We start from the raw sequence: 21,854 nt of genomic DNA on the forward strand, positions 1-21,854 counted from the left end.
CACCGTACCGGAAGAGGGAAAACGTTGCCGTCCACAACAGCTATGACACCACGGCGCATTTTTCCAATCTATGTAAAATTATTTTCATACTGCAACAGTTGTTTAATTTGTTTGTGTTCATCCTAATTCTGTCATAATTGTAGTATAAATCTATATTTTTCAATTTGTCAGTTTTGAAATGATTATTAATTCATTATATTATTAAGTATTTTCACTTTATTCATTGCATGATGCACAGCAATGTATCAACACAGTACAATACTGTACATATTTATTTATAGATAGGTGCGTGTGTGGTGGGGGATGAGGCTCTAGGGTAGCCACTCACAATAGCCTCTGCTTGAACCCTGAACTTTTAATTAAGCTTGTCCTCATTAGGTTCAGGAGAAACTAGAATTTGGGCGAGACACCCTGGACTGGTCGCTAGTAGAGGTCGGACTCCCCATTTGCTGGTCGCATTGACATTGACGAGAGAATAACAAATCAGAAAATGAATCCATACTCTTTGTACTATTCCAAAATAAAGCCATGTCATTGTCCAACAAATGAAAAATCGAATTAGGTGATTTGAAAACTAGTATCTATAGCTCCCTGTTTAAGTCCTGTTCGAAGTTTTTGGGGGTCACAGAGTTAGTCACAACAACGTAAAAGACAGCGGGCGCATTTTCCCTCCGGAAAAAGATGTTGGTATAAGGCTTCTTTTTAGTTTAAAATGGCTTAATTTAACCATGATCCCTCACTGCATCGCCGCGGTCTGTTTTGTGCTGTTCTCCTCGATCATCGGATACTTCGTTCCACTGAGATTCTTGTCTCAGGGAAGACAGCTGCATGATATGTATGATACGCTACAGTGGCGACTCTACAACTGCGCTTCTGCAGTAAGTAAAAATGGCGGCGGAAGTAAACAAAGGATGTGGCCGGATGACTTTGTTTCATTGAAGCTCCTGTCAGAATAAAATACTTGATTTCATTCATTTCCATTCGAATGCAAAAATTCTGATTCAGGATTCACTTTTTCATTGGAATTTGAGAATTTATTCGATAAGCGAATACGTTTTTCCAAGCACTAGTCACTAATCAATCACAGGGCACATACAGACAAACAACCATTCCATCCACATGCACGTGTTTACACTCACAATCTTTACTTAACCTCATGTTTTTTGGAATACAGGAGGAAGCAAGTGCACCCGCATTACTCTGATAGAGATTACCTGAAATGAAAACAATTGAAAACAATCTAACTTGTGCAGTTTATTATCTTTGCAACGAGGTCAGACAGTCAACATGGTGACAAGACTGCATATCGAATATCTGGCATAGAAGAAGCCTCAAGCATAGCTTGGATACCACCCGACATGCAAATGATCCTGACCAATACACATATGACAGACTTACAGTACATAGCCATACAGAGATACAGCATGGGGGATAGACAAAGATAATCATATACACTACTACTACTACTACCCATCCATCCATCCATCCATCCATTTTCCGAGCCGCTTATCCACACAAGGGTCGCGGGCGTGCTGGAGCCTATCCCAGCTATCATCGGGCAGGAGGCGGGGTACACCCTGAACTGGTTGCCAGCCAATCGCAGGGCACACATAAACAAACAACCATTTGCACTCACGTTCACACCTACGGGCAATTTAGTGTCTTCAATTAACCTACCATGCACGTTTTTGGGGTGTGGGAGGAAAGCGGAGTGCCCGGAGAAAACCCACGCAGTCACGGGGAGAACATGCAAACTCCACACAGGCGGGGCCAGGAATTGAACACCAGTCATCAGAACTGTGAGGCAGATGCTCTAACCAGTCGCCCACCGTGCCGCAAAGCTTATGCAATATCCAGATATTCATAAATTCAAATTAGGGTTCAAACGAAAACGTCACAATACAAGGCTGAGGCTGTGGTATGACTACAGTGTTTTCAGGGATTATTATTGATTTTTGTTTTTACTAGGCTTTACACGATCAGGATTTTTGGGGCCGATCACCGATCAGCGAGTTGAAAAAAACATTAACCGATCACCGATCCGATCACAAGACGGAGGAATGTGTCTATTTAAATGATCTGTTGATTTACTGTATACACTTGTGTACCTAATTGCTCCAAAAATTATATTTACAATAAATAAAGTATCTTTCTCTATGTTCATCTATTTATGCCAGTGAGGCATAGTGACAGTCAGAACAAATGATAAGCGGTCTTCTATTTGATACAGTAATTAATGTATCCACTTTTTGTGACATTTTTGTTTGTTGGTGGGCCGTGAGATGTTTCAATTGTTAAATATGTTCCTTGGCTCCATAAAGGTTGGAAATCACTGCTCTTGTCAGATCGTGTATTCTAATCAACATGACCGAAATAATGGGTGCTAACTAACTGTAATCAAATTACTTTATTTTTAATTTAATTACTTCTCCCACACCGAAACGTTAGCGCATGATTCGAAAGAAGGGTGACATGTTTACGTCCAACAGTTCGTGGTACCACTAGCTTGCTAGGCTACAACGTTTTGTTGCCTGCTTGCAAGCCGTATCGTATTCAAAGTACGGGAACATACCTCAAGCAAGCCTTAAACCAACGTCCTTTCCTGTCCTGAGCACCGGTGACCACCAACACACGTTTTTCCCCATTTTGTCCTTATAATGCAAAGTCGGCGCACTCCACTCTTGTTGTCGTCGCCACGGTATCGAGTGTATCCGGTCGCATTTGAGTTGACAAGATAAAGCCCAATGATCGTAAAAAACGGGATGCAGTGGTATCGGAATACAAGATTTTATTGCAGTAGTCTGACATAGTGCAATCGTAAAAGAGCAAATTTGTCTTGTAGTCTGATCCGGGCATTACGTGTTGTCTGTCTCAGGCGTGTTGTCTGTTCCACACCGCCGACATGTTTTTTTTTTTTTAATAACTTTATTGGCCGTTAGATATTTTCAATACCACGTCAAAAGACGCGCGACAAGGCTAAAAATAAACTAGCTTTTGGATTCAAATATACTGTGCACGATGGCGACGTGGCGTAAATGTCTTTTGCGGAGCTGATTGGATCGGCGAATTATGACATTAAAGCCGATCAGCCGATCAGCATAAAATGCTAAATATCGGCCGATACCGATCAGCCCGATAAAATCGGTGTAAAGTCTAATTTTTAAATGTGTTTGTGTGTTTGTATGTAACTGTATATACAATTATTTGTATATATATATATTAGTATTGTATATGCAGTAATATGGTATAAAATACACTATAAATAATAGTCAAAAAGTTGTTGAGTGGAAGAGAAGCATTCCTTGCTGGGGATGTTCAGAATGCATGTATGTAATGTTGGAATTTATGTATAAGGGGTGAGAGCTTAGGTTTTTCTTCTTCTCACTCCTTTTTGGATGTGCATTTTTATTTGTATGCTGCTTAGGATTTTTTTTCCCATTTGTTGGAATTATTGTTTCATTTGCTTTTTCTCTTTTGTTGTTTTTGTCTTTTTTTCTATCTTTTTTAAAATGGCACATCGAAATAAACAGATTCAAATTCAAAGAAAATAGAATTATTCATAACTTTCAGTTGGTTGAGAAACACCTCTCGACTGATCACCGTAGTACAGTATTTTTTTAAGAGAGGGAGAGTCTGCAGTGTCTCATCTGAAATGAATGAGATGCCCCACAACGTTTCCAAGGAGTTAACTTTATTTACTGCCTTCGACATAGCAAATAACACAAATATGTATATGTTTCCTCTCATGGCCAGCTCCACAGCCTTATTTTTGTCATCATAAATAGATCTATTCTGATGCAATGCTCAGTAGAATTATCAGAGTTTAGTATGACTACATCTACTTTGTGTGATTTGTTCTATGCAGTACCTGAACAATCTTGTACGCATTCACATCATATTTGGCATGTTAAACAAGAGACAAATATGAGGTCAGAAAAAAAACTAAGTCAACCGAAAGGGGACGTAAGAGCTGCAGCAATGCTCCACCCTGCATCATAGATACCTGCCTATTAAGGTGTGACAGACTTGCCGTCCTGCTGCAGTCATCCGGCTGCACGGAGGCACACCCTGGGGTGGGGAGCTGAACTACTGGGGTGGGAGGAGCAGACAGGAAACCTGTGATCCCCAATATTTTGCAATTGAGTCATTGTTTACTTAATATCACACAGTTTGCCTGTGATTTATGACTATGAGTTCATAGTTTCATTGATAAATTTTGTTGAAAAGGGAATGTAACACGTCACGCCTGCCAGCAAAGCATGCTTTATTCTCGATTTGTGTACTTGTAAGAGGTGACCAACAATACTCAATATGTTTTCCATAGTCTTAAATTTTGTTAGAGTTTGTAGATTTTAGATTATTTTGGATTTTGTATTGAGGATAGTGGGGAAGTGCCCTACTAGATTCATCATGATGCTTTTTTTGTTGTTGTAATTATTCATTTCTGTCTTACTTTGTCTGAAGATAGTACTGTACTTTTTCTGGTATGTAACTTCCCAAAGAGGTCCCACAATTGTGTCCTCATAAAAATATCTGTGGTTATCACTAATTTGATTGTGTAACTATTGCTAACTAGCTGTTCACAAACTTGCAAGACTATAAATTTGACTCAGTTCTCCAAGCCTAATAATGGAATAAATATTGTCAAACCAATATCATGAGAGCTTTACACCACCCCAACCCCCCCCCCCCCCCCCCCAACACACACACACACACAAACAAAAAACACTTGCATTTTCTTATTTTTGACAATCTTCAGTATTATTCTCTAATATGGCTTCAGTGTAATTTTGTCAGCGAAGAAAGAATCATATTGTGTACTCTTATTTTACAAACTCAATGTTACATTCCCTTTCACCCAGTTCTGTCTCTTGCTCACTTTGCTTGTCCATTCTGGTGACTGGGGAGGTTGTAGTCAGGGTCATCTCCATGTACACAGTCAAGCAGCCCACCCACTATCACACATGCAGAGACAAGCCCCCTTGTGTTCTGAGCTCAGTCAGGAAATTAGTTTTAAGTCATCCTGTCACCATGAATTCTTCGCACGCTCCATTTCTTATAGTGAGTATTTTGAAATAAAACTTTTCAGATATCCTATTGAATGTTAGTGGCAACAATTAATTTGAGTGATTTTGTGTTGAAGAGTGCAATTATTTGTTATGAGCCAGGTTAGATATGGCCTATTAATCCTGTGGGTTAAAACGTTATGGGTGACTATGTGGTGAGGACTATGACTGCGTGACTTTGTGTTTACACCATTTTACTCAGAATCATGGGAAAAAGCAGTGTCAGTGCAGGAGTATATAAGTCAGTTTATTTTTCTGATAGGCTGAAAAATATCGCTGGTATTTTCAGTTGCAACTTGTGTTTTGAAAGACGAAGGATTCCGCAACAGTGTTCGCTTTCAGTGTAACAGCACAGCCCTGTCTCAGAGAAATATTTGTTTTCCCTTCTACTGTGTCTTGGCAACGTTTCCCGAAGCAGACTTGACGCATGCAAATTCCTGACATGAAACAAAAAAAAAGTTTAGCTACTGTGCGTTATAATCTAGAAATTACTATATAACAACGGTTTCCTCGTCAAGATGCACATCAACATAGTCTCTATTCTGTAATTTCCTGTTTTCATTATGTTCATATCCCACAACATATACAGTGATACCGTAAAGTACATTTCATCATTATCTCAATGTGTCATGACCATCCAACCCGCTCATGTTATGAATGCCATCACTCATAGTGTGAGTGAGAAATGAATTGCCATCTGTAAGTCTTATACTATATATGTCTAATAATTAACTTCCTTCTTGAAGATGGTCCTATAGGCAGACAAACTCAGCTCAACTGTGATTTGGTGTAAGCAGGAACAGCATCACGAAAAAGAGGAATATAAGTGCAAACCATGTAAATATTTAACCTCACAGATTAGTTAATAATGTACAGTATTTATTTTAGTGCTTCTGTTACCTGCCCTGTGTTTTGGTTAAGAATCCACCACAGTGACATTAAACAGTATATTTTATTTTTGGTCTCTGGTGTACGACATCATCTTTAGTGTTAATTAAAATTGGGTTTATTTGGAAGAAGGGATTCGCTGCATTTTAGTTGTTCCATTATTTCATAACTTAACAAAGGGATTCCGTAAGTATCTTGACACGAATTGTTCACTACTGCTATAATAAATGACAGTATATAGGATGCCTGTGCTGGTTCAAAAGTAAATAATTGTGTGAGTTAACATCTGCAATCTGCAAACCAATACTTGAAGTATTTTGTGAAAGTTAAAATGACTGAATTCAAGTATTATAATTTAAAAAATCAATCTTTTTTCCTAGGGTTCAGTGCACCAAAAAAACAGAGGGGATTTCCCAGCTTCTCTCAGCAAACTTCGGCAGCGAATAGAAGACAAAGTGCATATTGTACATTCTGATATCACAGAGGACCAACAGGTAATTTATGGCAATTGAAGTCATTCCAAAGCGTTACTGTACTGTATAAATGCTTAATGAACATAACTCCAGGCGTTAATAAGCGTATTTTAAATATTATAGGAAAATACTTCATGGTAGAAAAAACAAGTGTTACTCGTAGAATCAGACAGTTAACTGTCTCCGTTTCTTCTCCAGTTCTGTGAGCTAATATGCAACAACAGGGCTGTACAATATATAGTTTTAACTCCAAAATGTAAAAGACTTCAGGGAGCCACCCACAGCTTCTTTAAGTGACGGCTGTATTTTGTGTGACACAAATATATCTTTGACTGCTACTGGCTGGCATATTTCTCCGTTGGCTGAGTTTACTGTCTTGGGTTTATTTGCTGGTGGCAAGGTATCCCTTACAATCAGAGACATGTAAAACTTCAATGAAAAGTGTATAATTGACGCTAGAATTCAGTTCCAGCCTGTCAAAGTTGCATCTGCGTGATGATGTGATAATAGCTAATATCTAAACATCTTTAATTTTGGACGAAGTGCGCATTGTACAACTTCGGATCCATTTTAATATCAAAGTCCAACTGTATCAGTGATAACTAGGCCTGTCACGATAACAATTTTTCAAGACTAAAAACTATGACCATAAATGATTATATTGTTGTTTTTTTAAAATGTCTCTAAAATATTAATATCATATTATATATAAATATTTTTATTGTTTATTTTATTTTTTTGCTTTTAAATCAGTATTGTTATTATTGCTATTATTGTTCTTGTTTCACAGGGGTGGACTATTCCTTTAGCCAAACCGATCAGAAGCAAATTTTCGCCTGTATGCCGTCATTTGGAATAGAGCCGGGAAACGCTCCATCTGTGCATGCCTCGTCTCGATGTAAATGAGCGGTGACGTCATCGTTTACGCACGGTGTAAATATGCCGGCTTAAGCGTTTTCTTTTCAAATAAGCTTATAAAAACACTCCCTACTACTGTGTTGAATAGACGACGGACCTCCATCTTGATACATGACGTGACGTGAGTTGACGAAGTGCGCATGTCACGCGGCTGTTCCGAGTAGTGGACATGTATATACCCAATCGGAATAGATCCCCTCACATGTAAACAGTTGACCAGAGATCTTCAGTCGGAATGATTTCAGTAGGAATGACAAAAAAGTCTCCATGTAAACCCGGCGACTGTGACTCTGAAAACAAGCCCTTCATGTGTCAATCAAATATACGTTGACTTTCGCTGCAGTCCACTATTGTGTAGTGTGTCATAATTGGGGACTAACACACAAAACAACTCGGAGCAAAGCTGTGATGTTTTAAATGACATCACCGCGGTGGATCGAGCTGTTTAGCTCCTTAACTCGTTAGCTCGCGGGCTAGTCGTGAAGACAACAAACGGTTAACGTTCCCGTAAGTGTCTCTGTTGTGTGAATCTACGCGCTGCACGTGAAGCAAGGCTGTGGAGTATTGGACGGAGCCAACACTGGCAAGAGTGTGATGGTCCGCCGGCGTTCCATGAGCCCAACTCTGTCAGCTCACTGAGTGATCTGCACTACAACAACGACAACTTATCAAGTCCCAAAAAAAACTATCGTGTCCATTTTATTTTTTCAAACGATAAGTCAATCGAGTAATTATCGTGACAGGCCTTGTGATGACAAACATATGACATTTTTATCAGTTTTGAAAGTTTTACAAAAGTAGATGTACAGTTTTTGCTATCAAATCAAATACACTGTAATAGCTTTTAGTAAGTCACAATTACAATAACATACAACTTCCCATTAAGTGCAAGCTCTTATTTGCTCAAATTTCTGGCCTTTAGCGCTTGCACATTCCTGTAGTCTAGTTTCTTCACTCAAGCTCACTTAAACACGGACATCAACAGGACGTGTTTTTTTATGGGGTATATACTCTTTATCTTTATCTTTGATGACACTCCAGAAGAAGAAATCGATTTAGGGTGAAGTCAGATGATTGCATTGGCAATTCTACTGACCCTCATCGACCTAGCCATCTATGAGGTAATTAATTTTAATGCGGTAATAAAGATGGAAAATAATAAAATATAAATAATAAATAACTTCATATAACGCTTAAAAGAAGAAGAAGAAAAATCACCTTTATTGTCATGAACAAGCACACAAAATGTGCTTTCTGCATTTTACCCATCACAGTGAACACATACACATGTTAGTGGAACACACTGGAGCAGGGGACAGCTGAAGCGTCTGGGGAATCAGTGTCTTGCTCAAGGACACCACAGCCGTGAGTCTGGGGGATGTTAGCGGATGGTCCAGTCGGGGTTTGGAACCTAGGTCCCCCACGGTGGCAGGCGATGATCTTAACCATTGGGCCACGGCCGCGCTGACCTTACAACTTTAAACCAATGTTAGCACCACCTCTTTAAATCTAAGGGATACATTTTCTGAGCCGCTTCTCCTCACAAGGGTCGCGGGCATGCCGGAGCCTATCCCAGCTATCATCGGGCAGGAGGCGGGGTACACCCCGAACTGGTTGCCATCCAATCGCAGGGCACACATAAACAAACAACCATTAGCACTCACATTCTCACCTAGGGGCAATTTAGAGACTTCAATTAACCTACCATGCATTTTTTTGGGATGTGGGAGGAAACCGGAGTGCCCGGAGAAAACCCACGCAGGTACGGGGAGAACATGCAAACTCTACTCAGGCGGGGCCGGGGACTGAACCCCGCACCCCAGAACTGTGAGGCAGACGCTCTAACCAGTCGTCCACCGTGCCGCTAATAATAATAATAATAATAATTATTATTATTATTGTCATCACCGACTAGCTACCCACGACTAGCTACCCATGGCACTGTCCATACCTCAGTTTTTTCGCCATGGTTCGGTACTTTTTCGGCATTTTGTAGTGTACTGAGTAATATAACTTATTTCAGTTTAACAGTTATTTAAACAGCTCTTTTGAATGGTAAACTGCCTCATTCCTTAACTACCGGTAATTGCATAGACATTACAATACAATAGCATAAAATATGTATAACAAATTAAAACATACAAGAAATTTGCTATAAAAGAGGTTCATCCATCCATCCATTATCTACACGGCTTATCCCCACTAGGGTCGCGGGCTTTACAAGAGGTCACTGTCACAAAATAATACAAAAGAGCATAAAACGAAAAAAAACAAACCCATACATTTAAACATGTTCTTTTTTGTATGAAGCGGCTATAGATGAAAGAATAGAATATGACTAACTTTATCAGTTTCAGTCTGAGATCTTGATTTGAAACCCAATCATGTTTGAGCACATGACTCAGAGGCGTTGAGCGTGATCAGCATGTCCTGCCAGGGTGACTCATCCAGTCTGCTGTCTCTCAGTCGACAGCCGCCATCGAAGGACGAGCTCAGACACGCCCACGCTACCGCCACCAACTTGAATCCTTCCACATGATGTCCTGGTGTATCTCCTCTGCTCTCTGGGCTCTGTGATCACCTCATCCTGCCTCCTCAGTCTGTCTACCCTCTCCTCTCTTCTCCCTCAGCTGGTGATTCATGGCAAGCTTTGCTTTTACTCATCATGTTGCCATGCATCTCACAATCTGATGCATTTGTCTGCTAAAATGTTTCACAATTTTACTTTCTCCGACCATTTACTGTCCAAAATAAATATTCTGTGGTCGTTTTTAGAACATTGTGTGTTTTGTAAACATTTTTGATGCTTTTGCTTTTTAATATGCACTCTTTTTGTTGTTTATTTTAGGGGATCAGTCCCCTTCAGTCTCCTCTTTAGCAGGTAAAATACATGCTCTATAGCACGGGGGGGGCGGGGGGGGGGGGGGGGGGGGGGGGGCGTCCGATCCGCCCCGCCACATAATTTTATGTGTCTACTTCAAGTTTCTTAACTACAGCTGTACCAAAATTACAAATTGTCTTCACTTATAGCATTGATATATTGAAAACATTTTTGGGGGGTTACCAAACACTTTTCTATAATAAATGTAACAATACTTGAACAAACTATTTTCTAGACTTCAGGCTTTTTTGTTGTTGTTGTTGTAAATGTGTAATATGAATATGAAATTATACTGTACATTTATATGTTTTTTAACGTTATAATGGCCCTCTGAGGGAAACCATAACTTCAATGTGACCCACGAAAAAAAATCCATCCATCCATCCAGCCATCCATTCTCTACCGCTTATCCGGGTCGGGTCGCGGGGGCAGTAGCTTCAGCAGGGACGCCCAGACTTCCCTCTCCCCAGCCACTTCATCCAGCTCTTCCGGGGGGATCCCGAGGCGTTCCTAGGCCAGCCGAAGGATGTAGTCTCTCCAGCCTGTCCTGGGTCGTCCCCGGGGTCTCCTCCCGGTGGGACATGCCCGGAACACCTCACCAGGGAGGCGTCCGGGAGGCATCCGAATCAGATGCCCCAGCCACCTCATCTGGCTCCTCTCAATGCGGAGGAGCAGCGGCTCTACTCTGAGATCCTCCCGGATGACCGAGCTTCTCACCCTATCTCTAAGGGAGAGCCCGGACACCCTGCGGAGGAAACTCATTTCGGCCGCTTGTATCCGGGATCTTGTTCTTTCGGTCACGACCCACAGCTCGTGACCATAGGTGAGGGTAGGAACGAAGATCGACCGGTAAATTGAGAGCTTCGCCTTTCGGCTTAGCTCTTTCTTTACCACAACGGACCGATACAAAGTCCGCATCATTGCAGACGCTGCACCGATCCGCCTGTCAATCTCCCGTTCCATTCTTCCCTCACTCGTGAACAAGACCCCAAGATACTTGAATTCCTCCACTTGGGGCAGGATCTCATCCCCGACCTGGAGATGGCGAAAAAAAATCGTTTGAAAATAAAAAAAGACTGTTACTCCTGCTTCTAATTTAATGAAAAAAAATCATGTAATTGTAATCCATTTCATGACTGGGAGAAAATGTGTAATTTAATTACAGTTGCTTTTGGAAATTTCCATGATTACAATTTTTAGTTACGTAAATTTGAAATATAGCCACAAAAACTGAGATTTTTTTCATATCGCTTCTTCTTTCGAAATCCGACGCTTGCGATTGTCTCTCTCTGGTCATATGCCATTTTCCTGTAGTCTCAAACATGACATATTTTCCCAAAATATAACATCGAATCGCCACCTTGTCGTGCAATCTATTATTCAGTCTGAGATTTAGAAAAAGTTAGACTCATATTTACACTTTTGAACACATAAAAGAACTCTGACTTTTGAACAGTTTCATTTTTAGAATTTGGGACTTTTTTATGGAACATGCACTAATCCGGCACACACTAATCTTAGCACATCTGCCTCACAGTTCTATGGACCAGGATGCAAATCCTGGCCTCGCCTGTGTGTAGTTTGCAAGTTCTCCCCGTGCCTGCGTGGGTTTTTTCCGGGTACTCCGGTTTCCAGCCACATCCCAAAAACATCCATGCTAGGTTAATTGAAGACTCTAAATTGTGAGTGCGAATGGTTATTTGTTTATATGTGCCCTGCGATTGGCTGGCAACCAGCTCATGGTGTACCCCGCCTCCTGCCCGCAGTTCGCTTTGAGGAAGTAATTAAAATAATTACCGTACACTACTATTACATTTTCAACAGGATAACTTATTGCACATTTCCAAAGTATTCTTCCCAACACTGCCCCTGATGAACCCCTTTGTTTCTTTTGCCAATGACTTTTTTTTAAATTTGGGTCTCATGAGTTAATTTTTCCGCAACCATCGTGCTACAAATCATCGATGAAGCTTGGTGAGCCCGTCCCAGAAGAAGCAATGCAAGCCAACACTATGACATTACCTTCAATGTGGTTCACAAATGAGCTTGTATGTTGGGGATCATCTTTTCTTTCTCTGAGCTTGAGTCTTTCCATCATGGTAAATGTTGATCTCTCAACATTTGGGGGCTTGTGTTTCTACTTTTGGGCATATTTTATCCTGGCCTTCCCATTCTTTTTGCAAATGAGTCCTTGGTATCTTCCAGTATCTGTAATTTAGTTTGTTTTCATGACCTTCACTCGTGCCCTCTGGAGGTTGTTGCTCATGACTCTAACAATATTTTTATGTTCTTTCCTTACAGCATTCAAAATATTCTGTATATGTTTTCTTTGGTCTGCCCATTTAACATTTATACAGCCTTACTTAGTACACCAGACTGTTTATTTCTTCTTCAAGGGATTCCAAATGGTTGTATCGGCTATGGCCAATGTTTGTGCAAATTTGCATCTTTTCTCAGCGACAAAACACACCTTACACACACATGTTTCAGTATTTCTGCTCCCATTAATAATGGGTGGGTTTATATTAAAGGTGCCATACCTTGCGATATGCAATGGCTACCTAAAAGGAAAATGAATTAAAGCCATGACGCAACAAATGTGCTATTATATCTAATGATGACTTTAAATTCAAAGTCTGTTTGGTTAAGGTTAAATCATTCCAAAATGGTCACAACCTCTTCATTTGTTGCCAGTAATATTGTATAAAGTCATATGAATTCTTTGTCTTAGGGTGTGGTGTTTGCGGAGGACACTGGAGGAGGACTGTGGAAGTTTGCTGTCTTGACTAAGGAGTTGAACTTTCACCTTCAGCAGCTGCAGACAGAGACTGAACACGAGATCAACAATATCCAGACACAGTGAGTACATAACTTTTGTGAAGTACAGCACATGAAAGCTGCTGAATGTTCCAAGATATGCTATATGTTTTCGACCACAAAAAAATACAGTGGCAAGGCTTTTATACAACGAAATACTGATTCAATGTAAATATATTTCTGACAAAAGGGTTCCAGACATTGTGCTATAAAAGGTTTTACCATTAAAAACATTTCTGCTTCAGTTAAATCCTTGATTGTTTTCTGTGAGATAAGATAAGGGCCTGCTGTGTTGTGTTTGAACCTGTTAGTAGAAGGCAGCTCAGTGCGGATTTGGAAGGTTTCGTCACACGACTGAAACGCAACTGTGGAAGTTTCCATTCTATCTCATAACAGCAGCAGGTTTATGCTCTACTTCAAAAATCAGCAGGATCCTGCCTGTAGTATACATTTTTTTTCTAGTTACTTGTGTAGTAATTTAGGCAAAAAGTAAAGTATTGCAGCAGTTCAGTTCTGTCTTCATTCTTTGTGGAGACCTTGAGGTTTCATCACATAAGCTTTTCCCAAAGGTTAGGAATGAATGTGCTTGACATTTATCCTGTTTTATCACTGTTTCCGATGCGTTTGCATTGCTGGTATTGTGTGGTCTTGTTTGACTTTGTTTTTGAGTTTGAGTAGTTAACTGCAGGAGAATTTAATTATAGGCTACATTATCCCTTGCCCAATCTTCTTAATCCCACCCAATGATCACATTTCCATACTGCATTCTCTACTTACTTTCTCACCACGAATGCGATCCGGATGCTAGACCTTCTAGGAACACGTATTTGTAGCATCAGTCAATTTCCATACACATACTGTATAATGCAAACATCATTCTGAGAAGGACAAACAGTGGAACCTTGGTTCACAAACTTAATTTGTGACGAAACTGAAACTTTTGGCTAACCGAAGTCAATTTTCAATTGAAAGGAATGTAAATAGAATTAATCCACTCCAATCCACACATTATTTTATATTTACCCACACCAACAATAGTTTTAGTACTTTTCTATTGTTCGGTCTTTGCTTCATCAAAACAGACACTCCCTGAGCAACAACAGCTACCTTTTGGTCTCTTTGTTCTTAACAGTAGTACAGATGGTAGATTTTGCCAAACCGAACTGCAGTGAGATCACAAAAAAGATCACCATTCTCATGTTTAGTAATTTCTTACTTCTCTTTTTACAAGAGTAATACATATTGGATTCCTAATGAGTCTATTGATAGCAGTAGTTTCTTTTGAGCCAAACTGTTCGTAAACCGATTTGTTCGTGAACCGGCTCATCCGTGGACCAAGGTTCCACTGTCCTAACCTTGGCGACATTTGAATGGAAATAAAATAGACTGGGATTCGTGGTACAAAGCGAGTAGAGGAGAAGAAAGTGGTCTGGGGGTAGGGAGTTTGGTTGCAAGGCTGTCAAGACGCTGCATTATTTATTTGTTTGGTTTAAATTAGGATTATTCATTAGAGTACTACTAGGGGTGGGCAGAAGTATCTAATCGCAATATTCCCCTCCCCAATTTAACATTTAGCAAATCCTCTGTATCCATTCACTTCCTGGCCAGTAGGGGGCACTTTAGTACTACTACTACTCCTACTACTACTACTACTAGTACTACTATTACCCTCCCACGCTAGGCCACTTCCCATAATGCAGTCACCACTGTGTAAAAACTCTTGCTTCAATGATTCACTTTTTATTTCATTCAAAAGGTGTGATCCAACTTCACTTTAAGGGTTTGCGATGTCGTGTTGTTAAATCCTGTGATTGACTGGCGATAAGTCCAGGGTGTACCCCGCCTCTCGCCCAAAGTCAGCTCGTGGTTTTTGTCATTCTTCACATTCTGTGTAACAAAGAGCAACACGTTGCATGCCTCGGAGGAGAAACCGTTCATACTTGTTCTTCGTTAACTCTATTTGGCCAATATCTGTTTTAATTACTGCAGGCGCTTTGTAATGCGGAACAACTGGAAACACTTGTGGTTGAACACGTAAGGAAACCGAGGAGGAATTGCATTTATAATTTTGCGTTTAAGGTGAAGTTTGGGAAAACTTTGACTGAACTATGTAAGGATTACCATAATTTCACGTGTATAATGCGCATTTCCCCCACTTCCAAAAAATTCTCAAGAGTCAATAGTGCGCATTATACATAGGTATAGGGGCAAATGTAAAAAAACTTCAACCATCTAGTGGTTATGAAAAAGCTGTACACTTTCATTCTTTTATGACGGGGGTATGTATGACTACATATATGTACGGTTGTGCTCATAAATTTACATATTCTGGCAGAATCTGTGAAAATATTTTTTTTTGTTTTAATATGACTGATGACTGAAAAACAACCATCATTAATGTCTTTATGGTAATGTTTTGTTTAATGACAGTGCTTTTCTGAAACGCTTGACAGTTTAATTTTAATCCCATTAAAATAAAATAAAATGTTTTTTCGCCTGGTCCTTAAGAATTGTACATATCTTACAAATTCTCCCTGGGTAATCAAACATATGAGGACAACTGTGTGTTTTCTCCTTTACTAAATAAAAGTAAGGCTGTGAATTTCAAAATAAGAGCAAGTAAATAAAGAGAAAGTATTATGTGTTTAAATAAAGTATCAAACTTCAGAATAATTATTTGAAAAAAACTAACTAAATACAGATAGTACTTCATGTTTTGATCATATGGGGAGAAGCAAAATCATGCATTGTAAAAATGCATTATACTTAGAAGGGTTTTCCAGCGTTTTGGGGGTGCGTATTATACATGGGTGCGCATTATAGACAAGAAATTACTAACATTTTACCAAGTTTTCACAAGAATTCAGTGGGAAATAGTATGAACAGTTAACTATAGTTCCTGAGAAAATTTAATTTTTTAAATCATCAACCCAGCAGCAATGCACTCCAACAAAAGCAGTCTTGTCATAGCACACAGCAATGGCTATATGCTATATTTTGCCATTTTGTTACATGTTGAAGTTGTTATAGTTTGTCTGTCAAGAAATTTTTTTTATGCTTCATATAGAAATTACAGCACATTTTTTATGCTATCCTAATTGCATAATAGTGGTTCTGGCTCTACTATGGCTTCTACTATGGGAGCTATCCGAAAGAACATTGAGCTTTTAATATGTCTAAGTCAAAACCAAAATTACTTTTAGCTTTTCATGTTACTTCTGATCCAGTAGGCTGCATCTAGTCAACACATAATTTATCTAAATGTGAACATTAAGGGCTCTATTTTCAAATGTTGATATTCATGCAAGCGCAAGGCTCCTTTGCCAATTTGGCAGAACAGTCTGCACCAAAAGCTGGGCATTTTGGCTTAGCGAGAGTGTGCCCTTGGAGATGCAATTTGGTGGCAGAAAGTCAGTCTGAATTTACCCCTGCTGAGACCACGTCAAACATTTGCTGGTCTATTGTGATTTTGGTGAATTTGATGGAGGCACAGGCAGACAGATTCGTGTGATGGATGTCAGACATATTCTATTGATAAATATGTGGGGGCATCAAACTCTGTATCATTGCAGAAATCCATTTATTGAAAGTATTATTATTAAATGTTTTTATTTTCATCCATCCATCCATTTTCAACATCGCTTATCCTGGTTAGGGTCGCGGGGCGCTGGAGCCTATCCCAGCTGACTTCGGGCGAAAGGCGGACTACACCCTGAACTGGTCGCCAGTCAGTCGCAGGGCACATATAGACACGGACAACCATTCGCACTCGCATTCACACCGTCACTGAGTGGGAACTGAACCCACGCTGCCCGCACCAAATTCAGGCAAGTGTACCACTACACCATCAGTGACCTGTTTTTATTTTATTTTTATTGATTTACTTTATTTTTAAATCATCCCACCAGCCGGCAAGCAGTTATGGAGGGAGCACACGAACGATCGGGGGTAGGGATACATTCATGAGATCCGCGGACACATTTTAAGTCGCTAGCAGTTATCATTGGCTTATTCAGTATTTAACTCATTCACTGCCAGCCCTCTCACTTAAAATGGATATATTTGATTTTTACTGTATAGCCATCAATGGGTGTGAATGGGTTTTTATAAGAATACCTGCTCAGGTCTATGGGCCAAGAGCAGTGACAAGGAGCGGATCGTTGAGATTACGCATCGTCCTTTTCTGCACAGAGATGCTTCCATGTGAGAATTTTGAGTGTGCTGAATTTAAAGGGAAAAAGAGGAGCCGCTTTGATTGGCCAGGGTCGAAGTCGGCTGTGATCACGCCTGCAGTAGCACAGACATCCCTGTTTTGCGCTCCGGTGTGCTGGGCCACAAAATTACCAACACCGGGTCGAACCCGTGTACGCACAGAGTTATCCCACACGCCATGACAGATTTACGCCAGTGACAAAAATAGAGCCCTAAGTGTTTGAGGATTGAGTTAAATGGCATCACCGATGCAACATTAGACATCGTTGACATTTTAAAAAAGTGTTCGTTGTGTGTCATCTGCCTCACCCGATTTACTTCCTCTCCCCATGCTCCTGCCATGACAGGTACTTTGGCAGAACAACACTTAAATAGACCTTGGCAGGCTAAAAAAAACACAGCTCCGGATTTAAGGTGTGCCACCTGACATACACTTCCTGGAAATCTCTAAATTTCACAGAAATGTTGGCACATGAACTAACACACTAACATCACAGTTTAGATCAAATGGTGGATCAGACTAGTTTGTAGTTGTAACAACTGTACAAGGAACTGTACACCATCACAATGGCCCAACCCCTAATGGACATCAACTCTGTATTTGCATTTATTTTCCAGGGTTTTCCTCTGCATTTAAGGATGATTCGTCATAATAGCAATACCAATCCTGGTTCATGTTTAGTGTAGGAAATGTGATTTGGCACTGTTTCACATTGAGAGAGAGTCTTAGTGTACTTTAGTGTTGTGTGTGTTGGTGTGTAATCCTCTGACTTCATCCCATTCAACACATAAGACTTTGTTCAGTTTCTTTGTAGAAGTGAAACTTTGGGGAAAAGAGAAAATGTCTGCATCGTCTGACTCAAAACTTATAAGAACATAATCCCAAACGTGCATGTCGTTTGCACCAAACCTTTAATGTGGGTGTAGTTTACAGAACAAGTAATGACAGATAAATGGAACACCAACAACAATTCATTAACAATGTGTGTGTACCCCAAAAAAATACAAATTAAATACATAGATAAATTACATCAAAATCAAGTTTCCATCATGCAAAAAAGAGGTGTTTAGCAGTCCAATATTGGGTCTATATATATTCATTTGCTGTTGTATCATAATCTGCAGAATAGCTTATTTTTTATTTTATTATTGTTTTTGTTGTTGTTTTTGGAATAAAAGAAAAATATGGAAACACATTATGAGAGACAACATTTTTGTTGGGCAGTGGCAAAATTTAAGTCAATTGACTACTTTAAGACTTAACAATTATTCATTATTAGCCAACATATTAACAAATACTAATATAATACAAAACATTAGAAACATTGATTTTTTCACTCTGCTTGAACTTCTTGACGTCATCTCCGTGAGTTGTAATGTAGGAATTGCAGGAGTGATGGGAGAAGCGATTACTCATAACCACACCACGTGTGGCGTTACTGCAACACCTTTTATTCACACGAAATAAAGACACACCTTTAAAAAAAACAAAAAAACACCAACAACGGTAACCGACAGTGTAACCTCGGCAAACACCTTCCTCTCAAGATATGTAATGTATTAATGAAGATCTATGTCCGGTGACCACGCAACACACTGTACCTTAGGGTCTTGCCCTAAAATAGACACACGCAAACGCAAAAACCTAGGTGTGAGGGATTACATTTTTTCATTTGAGCATGCCATTTATGCATCTGCACTTCCAAACAGCATTTTCAAGAATAAAGTTGGTGTTGTTCTTGTTTTTTTTTTTTACTTTACTAAAGATGTATACAACAACATGAAATTTATGAATACACATGTACAGTAATATAGACATACCACATAAGTGACAACTTTTCATGTGACAGGCTGTATGTGGTGAGATAGGCAGACAATAGTGCATAAAAACGAAGAAATAAACAACACCCACGATTTTTGCGTTTGCCACATACATTCATATAATTATGGAGACCTATTTACGAAAGCACCTAATCAGAACACACTGACAGCTGGCAGAGTGTGTATGAGTGCATGCGTATGTGTTTGTGTGTGTGTGTATACGTATGTGCGTTTCACATTGTTTTACCATGTGGCATATGCTTGTGTTTTTATCTTTTCATGTAAATGTGTGTATAATCTCACTTGAGACAGCTCACTCACACACACACACAAACGCACACACACTTCACTGTTAATGAGAGCATTTTCCATGCGGTTCATCGTTTTCCTTCTCAGTGGTCACACATGCCACATTTTTAATGAAGACTTTTGAATGGTTAAGATCAATTTTGATTGACATTTGAAAACTTGAATGACTACTAAAAAACAAACAGATGAAGTCTCTCTCTCTCTCTCTCACTCTCCCTCTCTCTCCCTCTCTCTCTCTCTCTCTCTTATGTGCATGTGTGTGTGTGTATACAACTACATATCATTTTTTATTACAGTTGTTACTCTGTTTTTTATACTGGTTGTACAATATTGTTGTGTATCCATCGCTCTTGCTCTCACTTAATATATTATATGTGTTTATGCCTGTGATGATAGCAATTTTTTTTAGGACGATATATTGTCCCTAAAAGTATCACGACAAACGATGGTATTGTTAATGTTTTTTTTTTTTTTATGCCACTGATATAATGATATTACAGCATAATAATGCAAGTACATCCTTTTTAAGAACAGTTCACTTTTAATTCTAATTCTAAGAATAATGGACATTGATATTGTAATGTAGAACAATAGATAAAATATCTGAGATAGCTCTGTTAAAAAAAAATGCACTTAAACAAATATTAACGAGTTCCGCTCCTACGCTGGCGACGTAATTTCCGCGTAAGTCGGATTTCACCGTTAAAGTCGAAATTTACGAGAGAAGGGAGTTAACCCCTGCGAAAAAGGCAAAGATACCCCCGGCGCACAAACACAGACAAGCACTATGCATTAGTTAAGCAGAAACACTATGGTGCTCGGGACAAAATGGCGGACGAGGCACGGGCTCCGTAAAGTCGAAACGTCGTAGGTCGAGTACGTCGTAACTCGAGGACTTCCTGTATAATGTGAGCATACGCGCGGCATATTCACATTTGTGTTTGTATTGTTGGGCAAAGGGTGACGGGGAATGTCCCACCGTGTTTTATGTTCCCAGCTGAAGAAATTGGGTGTTTAAAATGGATTTTGTCGCTTTGAGGTTTTTAAGTTGTGTTTTTGTCACGACTTCGTACAAATTCGACATACCAGCTCGTTGGTTTTAGCGGGATGGCCGCGTTCATTTGGCTTGAATCCATAATGTTTCCACATCGTCGCGGTGGCGTTAGGCTTTGGAACGAATTCTATTAATTCCGTTAACTGTGCAGCTGCCGCCTCGGTGTCAAAAACTTAGCTTCAAACGCACACACAAGCACCCACACACACGCACGGCAATCAGACGGAGGGTCCCCGCTCTTCACAATCTCTGATTGGTTTAGAGACCGCGATGGGTTTCCTGAGTGTTCTTTTAAGGCACAGAAATGTCTTTTTCTTCCTCAAATGACTGGACACTTGTACGTACACTGTATTTTTTTTTTTTTTTTTTGCCGCATTCAGAAATTAGGGCACATCCGCATCCGAATAGTCCTGTCTCGTCCAAAACAAAAATTAAAAAATCATACGCCGAATTTCCAGCACCACGACGGCGTATCAAGTCATAGCTCTGTGTCCACTGTCTCGCTCGCACAGTTCTCCAAGAGGCAATCGTGTTTGCTTCCAACCGTTTATTTGTCACTCCCAGTTGAAGTTTATTGTAAAGCTGACACATAGAAGAAAAAACAATTAAAAATGAATATTTAAACACCAGAATGTTCGACCAAACCACTTGATTTTGTCTAACGAACGTCCGCTATAGGTTAATGTTAACCTAAAATGTAAACCACCATAGACAGTCTAATGGAAATCTGCAAAGTTAGAAATCGTCAAACAACATAATACAGGGAGCAACAACACATACAAATAGAGCATTTATTAATACCATAGTCACAAGCGTACAACATGCTCTCTGCTCTGTGGGAACAGCACAGTTTTAAAATGGCAAAACATCCGCTACGTCTTGCTTTCAATTACGCTGCATCTTTTCCAGTAGACCTCAGCGCTGCCCTCAGTTTTGCAGCGCAACTTTAAATTCAGACTTGCCTACACTGTAAACCCATAAAAAAAAACAAAAAAAAAACAATCCCTTCAAAGTCTGCGCTGTAGCAGGGGCACAATATAAACCACAATTTAGCAGGAGTTCACTTTACTGTAGTGTTATTGTTTCAGTAGGGCTTGGTGAAATGTAAATCGCTGATAGTGGAGCGTTTTGATATAAACGGTCGCCAAAACATGCGGGACGCTGTTGGGCCTCCGTGACAACCTCATTAATAAGAGGACAGCTTAGTGGTTTTGTGTTATTGTTTGTGTCATTTCCACTCATTTGACTTGCTCTGCAGTTTGCTAATCAAAGGCCTCCTTCAGCTCAGCCTCCTCTTTTCTGGCTCACAGTGGAACACTTCTCACACTCTCATCAACTAACTCTTCTTTCTTCTTTGGGGGAGAGACTTAGTACCCCCTAGTGGATTAATAGTCAATGATGCTGTAGAGAAAATC

General features: G+C 39.8%; 1 protein-coding gene across 9 annotated transcripts in view; it reads left to right on the plus strand.

Moving 5' to 3' along the window:
- LOC133465038 (cingulin-like protein 1) overlaps nt 1-21,854 on the plus strand; it is a 63,608-nt gene that overhangs the window by 15,345 nt on the left and 26,409 nt on the right. For 4 of the 9 annotated variants that reach the window (XM_061747375.1, XM_061747380.1, XM_061747377.1 and 1 more), the window contains exons 1-3: nt 4,915-5,061; nt 6,335-6,448; nt 12,958-13,085. In XM_061747375.1, the coding sequence (XP_061603359.1) occupies nt 4,930-5,061; nt 6,335-6,448; nt 12,958-13,085 (374 nt within the window). In that variant the 5' untranslated portion in view covers nt 4,915-4,929. Of the gene's footprint in view, nt 1-4,914; nt 5,062-6,334; nt 6,449-9,811; nt 9,989-12,957; nt 13,086-21,854 lie in introns of those variants that run through there. The other 5 variants (XM_061747378.1, XM_061747381.1, XM_061747379.1 and 2 more) reach the window with 3 other exon arrangements.

The sequence above is a fragment of the Phyllopteryx taeniolatus genome, chromosome 15 (genome assembly GCF_024500385.1).
Source record: "Phyllopteryx taeniolatus isolate TA_2022b chromosome 15, UOR_Ptae_1.2, whole genome shotgun sequence".
Taxonomy (NCBI): Eukaryota; Metazoa; Chordata; class Actinopteri; order Syngnathiformes; family Syngnathidae; genus Phyllopteryx; species Phyllopteryx taeniolatus.